This window comes from Lithobates pipiens, unplaced genomic scaffold, assembly GCF_037356315.1.
Source record: "Lithobates pipiens isolate NorthernLeopardFrog02 unplaced genomic scaffold, aLitPip1_a1.2 Scaffold_27, whole genome shotgun sequence".
NCBI lineage: Eukaryota > Metazoa > Chordata > Amphibia > Anura > Ranidae > Lithobates > Lithobates pipiens.
In genome coordinates this window covers 41991522-41999343 of record NW_027507788.1, presented here as the reverse complement: position 1 = coordinate 41999343, position 7822 = coordinate 41991522, and the positions used below count along the sequence as shown (strand labels likewise).

At 50.2% G+C, this 7822-nt stretch overlaps 1 protein-coding gene across 1 annotated transcript; it reads right to left on the bottom strand.

Moving 5' to 3' along the window:
• Nucleotides 1-83: 83 nt before the first annotated feature.
• On the bottom strand, nucleotides 84-5409 carry LOC143933820 (acyl-coenzyme A thioesterase THEM4-like). Its single transcript, XM_077456883.1, has 7 exons — nucleotides 5230-5409; nucleotides 4421-4527; nucleotides 2615-2753; nucleotides 2372-2525; nucleotides 2127-2237; nucleotides 1793-1917; nucleotides 84-490 (listed from the first exon to the last, which is right to left on the bottom strand). Exons 1-7 carry the CDS (start codon nucleotides 5249-5251, stop codon nucleotides 444-446), a joined length of 705 nt encoding a protein of 234 aa, XP_077313009.1. The 5' UTR covers nucleotides 5252-5409; the 3' UTR covers nucleotides 84-443.
• Between the last annotated feature and the right edge of the window lie 2413 nt (nucleotides 5410-7822).

Below are 7822 nucleotides of genomic sequence, written 5' to 3'. Positions count from 1 at the left end.
ATGAAGCGAGAGGAGGAACGGTCCCGAGGATGAAGCGAGAGGAGGAACGGTCCCCAGGATGAAGAAGATACAATGAAGGTATTTGCAACACTTGAAATGCTGTGAAAATATTTTCTGTATTTATTCAGTTTAAATAAACGTCACATACAATAATTATGAACGATTATTAATTACATTTGGTTGGGAGGAGTCAAAGAACAGGGCTGTACAAAAACGGGTACATGGTGGGGGCGGGTTTGAGGTCATTGCACCTAGAAAAAAGGGACCGCTACAAAAGATCAATCCAAGAGAGCGGTGAGTACATTATAAAAAAGTTCTCCCAGGAGGGTTTCTATGGTACGGGATCTGCTGCCCTCTAGTGACAGACAGGATACATTACAGTACAAAGTGCAGCTGCCAACCAACAGAATCTGTAACATTTCCTGAGGTCTGAGATGTGCAAATTATAGTCGGGCTTCAGATTCTCCTGACTTCAACATAACGTACAAAGCTGGAGGAGAGAAAAAAAAAAGTGTAAATTGTCAGAACAACAACAAGAGCAACAGAAAAGGCAGAGGAGGGAGGAGGAGGAGGAATGAGAGAGGAGCAGCAACAGAAACAGCAGACAAGAAACCGGAATGGCAGAGAAGGAGGGAGAGAGGAGCAGCAACAGGATCAGCAGACAACAGGGATGGCAGAGGAGGGAGAGAGGAGCAGTGACAGGAACAGCAGACAAACAGGAGTGGCAGAGGAGCAACGCTAGGAATGGCAGAGAAGGAAAGAGGAGCAGCAACAGGAACGGCAGAGGAGCAGCGACAGGAACAGCAGACAAGAAACAAGAGGAATGGCAGAGGAGCAAAGCCAGGAACGGGAAAGAGGGAGAGAGGAGCAGCACCAGGAATGGCAGAGGAGGGAGAGAGAGGAGCAATGACAGAAACGGCAGAGAAGCAACGTCAGGAACAGCAGACAATGAAGAGGAACAGCAGAGGAGCAACGTCGGGAGCAATGACAGGAGAGACAGAGGCGGAGCAGCAACAGAGGAACGGCAGAGAAGAAGGAGAGGAGCAGCAACAAGGAGGGACAGAGGAGCAATGTCAGGAATGGCAGAGGAGCAGCAACAGGAACAGCAGAGGAGCAACAAAGGAGCAGTGTCAGGACCAGCAGACAAGAAACAAACAAAAAGGAATGGCAGAGGAGCAATGACAGGATTGGCAACGACCGGAACGGCAGACGAGCAGCGACAGGAACAACAGACAAGAAACAAGAGGAATGGCAGAGGAGCAATGCTAGGAACGGCAGAGAAGGAGGGAGAGAGGAGCAGCAACAGCAGGGACAGAGGAGCAACAACAGAGGAGCAACACCAGGAATGACAGAGGAAGAGAGGAGCAATAACAGAAACGGCAGAGAAGCAACGTCAGGAACAGCAGACAATGAAGAGGAACAGCAGAGGAGCAACGTCGGGAGCAATGACAGGAGAGACAGAGGAGGAGCAGCAACAGAGGAACGGCAGACAAGAAGGAGAGAGGAGCAGCAACAAGAAGGGACAGAGGAGCAATGTCAGGAATGGCAGAGGGGCAGCAACAGGAACAGCAGACAAGAAACAGGAATGGCAGCGGAGCAACGCCAGCACCGGCAGAGGAGCAACAAAGGAGCAGAGTCAGGAACAGCAGACAAGAAACAGGAATGGCAGAGGAGGAGGGACAGAAGAGCAATGACAGGAGCGACAGATCAGAAACCACAGATGAGTGACAGGAGAGACAAGAGAGGAAGGAATGGAGTTACAGAATGAAGATTTCCCAGCAGTAGTCCTCACCGGTGGCCTCGCTGTGAAGCACAGCGCTGTCATGACTGCGGACCTGGCATCTGGTGTAGACTTTCTGACCGTCGACCTTCTCCACTCGGCTGTCTATGAGGACTGTGGATCCCAGAGGAATCGGACTACAGACACAAAGAGAACCTCATTACACCTCTCTGCTATCACAGCTTCAGAACATCAACAACTCCTACCCCCCCCCCCCCCGCGAGAGTCTCCCCAATATTATTCTTCCCCTGTCACTACCACATCATCACCGCCGGCCATCGATTGTACAATCTCCTGACAACCATGTAGTGTCAGGTAGGTCCTCTTCTCCCCCCTGGGCGCTTACCTCCGATAGTCGAGGTTCAGGTTGGCGGTCATAGCCGGTCCGATGCCGTTTACAATTCCCGCCCCCACGGTGGAGTCTACGATGGTGGCGATGCAGCCCCCGTGTGTGTACCTAGAAGAAGGCAAGAGGGGACGCGAGAGGTGGAAGGAGAACAAGGAGAGCCCGAGGAACCAAAGGATTCTGGTTAGGGTAGGCTCTGCGAAGAAAAAAAAAAAGAAAAAAAAAAAAAAGAAAATAACGCTCACCCTGCGAGGCCCCCCAGATAGGGCCCGGGCTGGAATATGCAGACTGTCCTCTTCTCCGCCTCGTTATAGAACATACAATACTCGAAGCCGATTCCTTCCTGATCCAGGTTCCTGGTGAAGAAACGAGTTTCCCCGTCGGCCTCCAGGCTCATACCTGTACAGGAGGAGGTCAGAGGTCACCAGAGGAGCTTACACTCTAATGTCATCCCCCACCACAGCCAAACACTATTCTTATTCTTGTACTCGATCTGCTGCCAGCGAACTCCTCGTAGGAGGGAAGTCTCCTCCAGCTCGGGTCTCGGCTCAGCTCCTCGTACAGCCTCTTGGTTTCGGGGTTCCAGGTGGGGTTGGGCACGGCGTAGTCCCGCGGTTGGAGGGCGGCCTGCAGATTTAAAAATAAATAAATAAACAGATGTCAGACCTGTGCCCTTCGCTTTGGCTTTTCTATGATTGGGAGGGTTAAAAAGAAGACATTCTGGGTGGAGTCTTTGGTGGATATTCAGCCTATAGGAAGCAGATGTTTGGGATCACCTCCCACTGACAGCGATCACCGTCCCGCGGTCAGGGTGTGAGCGGCACTAGAGGTGTGTGCAGAACATTCAAATTTCTTACGTTACCAAATTTTGGTTTCAGAATTTTAGTTAAAAATTTTAATTTTGTTTATTCATTTTCTGACGGATTCCACAATTTTTTGAAAAACAATTTGAACTCGTAAAAAACAAAAAATAAAAAAAACAAAAAACAATACAAAACAAAACCCAAAACAAAACACAAACACCACACGATCAATGATTCAAATTCTGTGTGAAGAAATAGCTGGTTGCTAAGGATCGGGCTGGGGGCGCCGTCCGCCACGTCCTTAGCAACCGACGACTCGTTGGCTGTCAGCGGGATTCCCCACTGACAGCTGAAACGTAAAAACAAATGAGTGCTGGCAATAGAAAATCCTGGAAAAAAAAACAAACCCCCCCCCCCAACAACCAACCCTGCATGGGCACCAGCCCCCCCCCCCCCCCCCCGATGGGGAAGAGGAATAAAAAAAAAAAAAAAAAAAAGCATAGGGGTCCGGACCTTTATCCAAGCATGCAACCCAGGAAAGGGGGAAGGGGGGGTGTATGAGCAAGTGCCCCCCCACCCCAAACCATACCAGGTCACCATACCAGGGCCCTGCCCTAAGCACCATGCTGATGGGGACAAGGGCCTCTTTCCAACAACCCTGGCTGGTGGTTGTGGGGGGGGGACCCCAGATCCCGCCCTACCCACCTATGTGAATGAGTATGGTGTACATAGATCAAAAATAGTAAATAAAAAGTCCCCCCCAGGCCCTTATCCGATGCAGACCGGGGGGCAGGCAAGGAAAGGGGGGGGGGGGGGGGTATTGGCAAAAAAACAAAGGAGTCCCCCCCAGATCCCACACTACCTCCAACTATGTGAATGAGTATGAGGTACGTAGTACCCCTACCCTTTCCACCCCAAAAAATTTAAAAATAAATAAAAACCCCTTTCGAACGCTCCACGCTGTTGAATGTCCGACGGTTCTTACATGGCTAAGGGGTGGCCCCGCCCCTGTGACATCACCAACCAGGTAACGCTGGGCTGTTGATGTCACAAAGGGGGTGGGGTGTTTTACATTTCAGCCAGTAGGGAAGCCCGCTGACAGCTGATGACTCATTGGTTGTTAAGGAGGCGGCGGCGGCCACCCCCCCCCTTTAGCAACCAGCTATTTCTTGACACAGGATTCGAATCGGTTGACCTTTTTGTTTCTCCCCCTCCCCCCAAACGATCCGAATCCAAGTCGTACATAAATAATTTGGAATGGGTGAGAAAACGATGAACGTAAATTAAATTTCAACAAAAATGTGTTACCATTTCATCTCCGAGATTCAGATACATCCGAATGGCTACAAATGTATCCAAATTTATATCCAGAGAGGCATAGTGTCTATGGGGCTCCGTCCGGCAGCAGAGCGCGCACATTAGGTGGCATGCCCCTCCCCCACTGGGGACACTCCAGGCGGTTAACCCCTCCCCCAACCAATCAGTACTCACAGGGAATAGGTGTTCATGCTCTACCCTGGCGGCGGCGGCGGTGGAGGCGTGGCGGCAGACGGCAGCGCCGCCCTGGATGATCCTGGAGATTTCGTACAGCATGGTGCCTGAGAGAGGAGACAGGAAGGAGATGAGACGGGGACACCGACATCAATCTATACATTATCCCCCACACTGGAGGAGTACTACATATCCCAGCATGTCCCCCCCCCCCCCACACACACACACACACACACACACACACACACACACACACACAGAGCACTACCTATCCCAGCATGTCCCCTCCCCCACACCAGAGCACTACATATCCCAGCATGTCCCCTCCCCCACACCAGAGCACTACATATCGCAGCATGTCCCGTCCCCCCACACCGGAGCACTACATATCCCAGCATGTCCCCTCCCCCACACCGGAGCACTACATATCCCAGCATGTCCCCTCCCCCACACCAGAGCACTACATATCCCAGCATGTCCCCCTCCCCCACACCAGAGCACTACATATCGCAGCATGTCCCGTCCCCCCACACCGGAGCACTACATATCCCAGCATGTCCCCTCCCCCACACCGGAGCACTACATATCCCAGCATGCTCTGTGTATCCTTCCTCCACCTAGAACTGAACTACAAAGTCCCAGCAAAGCCCACAAGCTCCAGAACTCAGCCCCCCCTCACCTGCTGGGAGTTGTGATTCTTTTGCTGCTTTAGACCAAAACAGCTCCTCTGCCCACCTCCTCTCCAAACCCCTTCCATTCCACCAATGTCCCTTTTATCAGCATCTTCCAGGACTCGTCTCTATTCACACCTGTCCCTGATTCCGGAGACATTTTCCTGAAGCCTCCGCCTGGAGAAAATCTCCGCCCACTTGAGTATGATTTTTCACCACCACTTAATATTCAGAGGCATGTTATTAGGGTGGGCGGGGCTGCTGCTGACGTCCTGAGCATCTGTTCAGCTCCGCCCGCCCACCCGCAAGTCTCCGCCCACTCGAGGCTATAATTTTTCTCCACCGTGAGAATAAATCTACAGCGCATGCGCTGTTAAGGGCAGGGGATTGACACATGCGCAGTAAAGGCCCGCCGTCAGCTGTGCGAATGACGTAGCCTCACCGGAAGTGACGGGGTGAGCGAAAATCACGGGTCGCATGAAATTTTACAACACCGGCCCGTACCAGGCGACAGGAAGTGATGTGTGAGGCACATGTTCCGAAATTGTCTCCAGTTTACAGGGGGCGGCCATGTTTAAGGAGACCAAGTAATGGCCGGGCGCTGAGTGGCTCAGAAGGATAACGTGACCCCCTTCCTAGTTCTCCTACTGGCTGGCCTGTTCTTAAAGCAGTATTAACCCCAAAAAGGAAAAATGTATTATATTGCAGCTCATTAGATGTGGTGACTGCACTAGTGTTCTTATTTTTAGGCTTTTCCTCCCCTTCATCTAACCAGTAATAGGCCTCCTGTATTAGAGCACCTCTAGTCTACTCTGGATGAAGGTGCACAGGGGAGACAGCAGCTTTGTCAATCTAGGGAGGGATCATAGCTCCCAACTGTCCCAAATTTTAAGGGACTGTCCCTGATTTGGAGCAATGTCCCTCTGTCCCTCATTGCTCCACATTTGTCCCTCATTTTGGTCTGATCTATATAGTTGTATATAAAATGCACTTTTTATCTATCAAAAAGTGTTTTCCAGCGCTTGACCTTTCATCTGATTCCTAAATTACTGCATTTGTAAATTCCAAAAGCCAATATAAAGGAATAGTAGTGGTAAAAAAGCACTTGGGAGTTTAAACAATCTTTTTTTTGTACAATTCTCCTTTAAGGGGGTGTGACAAGGGGTGTGTCCTATGCCTGCATACTTTTGCCGATAGGTGTCCCTCATTCCCATTTCAGAAAGTCGGGAGGTGTGTCTATGTTGTCTATGTGTAGCACCCTCTACTTAGGTAGGTAAAAGAAAATTTCCTAAAAAAACGTGACTTTAACCACTTCCCGCCCGGCCTATAGCAGAATGGCTGCTGGGTGGTGGTTCAGTTATCCTGACTGGGCGTCATATGATGTCCTTCAGGATAACATCTGCCACGTGCCCGTGGGGGCACGCATTGCATCGATTGGCGGTGCACTGTGTCAGTCTGGTGGAGGCTCTTTACCACGTGATCAGCTGTGTCCAATCATGGCTGATCATGATGTAAACGGGAAGAGCCGTTGATCGGCTTTCCTCACTCATGTCTGACAGATGCAAGTAGAGGAGAGACGATCGGCTGCTCTCCTGACAGGGCGGGGGGTCTGTGCTGATTGTTTATCAGCGCAGCCCCCCCTCGGATGCCCACACTGGACCACCAGGGAAGCCGCCAGGACCACCAGGGAAGCACATAACATTTTGATGGCCAGGTACATCCCCCATGGCCATCCACATGTGCAAATTAATGCCCAATCTATGCCAATCAGTGCCCACGAATAGGCACTGACCGGCACCATTATGGAACAAATTAATTCAGTGATGCACAGCAATGTCACCTATTAGTGTCATCAGTGCCACCCATCAGTGTCCATCAGTGCCACCTATCAGTGCCCATCCATGCCCATCAGTGCCCACCTATCAGTTCCCACCTATCAGTGGCACTCATAAGTACCCATCAGTGCCACACATAAGTACCCACCAGTGCTGCCTACGAGTGCCCATAAGTGCTGCCTATGAGTGCCCATCAGTGCCACCTATGAGTGCCCATCAGTGCCGCATACCAGTGCCTTTTATCTGTGCCCATCAGTGCCACCCATAAGTACCCACCAGTGCTGCCTACGAGTGCCCATAAGTGCAGCCTATGAGTGCCCATCAGTTCCACCTATGAGTGCCCATCAGTGCCGCATACCTGTGTCTTTTATCTGTGCCCATAAGTGCCTTTTATCTGTGCCCATCATCAGTGCCACCTCATTAGTGCCACCCCATTGATGCCCATCAGTGCTGCCTTATAAGTGTCGTCATCGAAGAAGAAAACGTACCTATTTACAAAAAATGTTAACAGAAACAAAGAAAAACTTTTTTTTTATCAAACTTTCCTGTAATTTTTTGATTGTTGCGCAAAAAATAAAAATTGCAGAGGTGATCAAATACCACCAAAAGAAAGCTCTATTTGTGAGAACAAAATAATAAAAAATTTGTTTGGGTACAATGTAGCACGACCGCGCAATTGTCATTCAGATTGCGAAAGCTGAAAATTGGCTTGGGCAGGAAGAACACTCGAAGGGAGAATGTTTGGTAAAAAATACGAATTTTATTACAAATAATTGACATCATATCAAAGAAGCTAAAACAGATGATAACACATGAGATTGAAACATGAAAAAGTGGAAGAGGCCCAAACCAACTGTCAGACAGACAGATAAAATCCAACGCGTTTCGAAACGTGG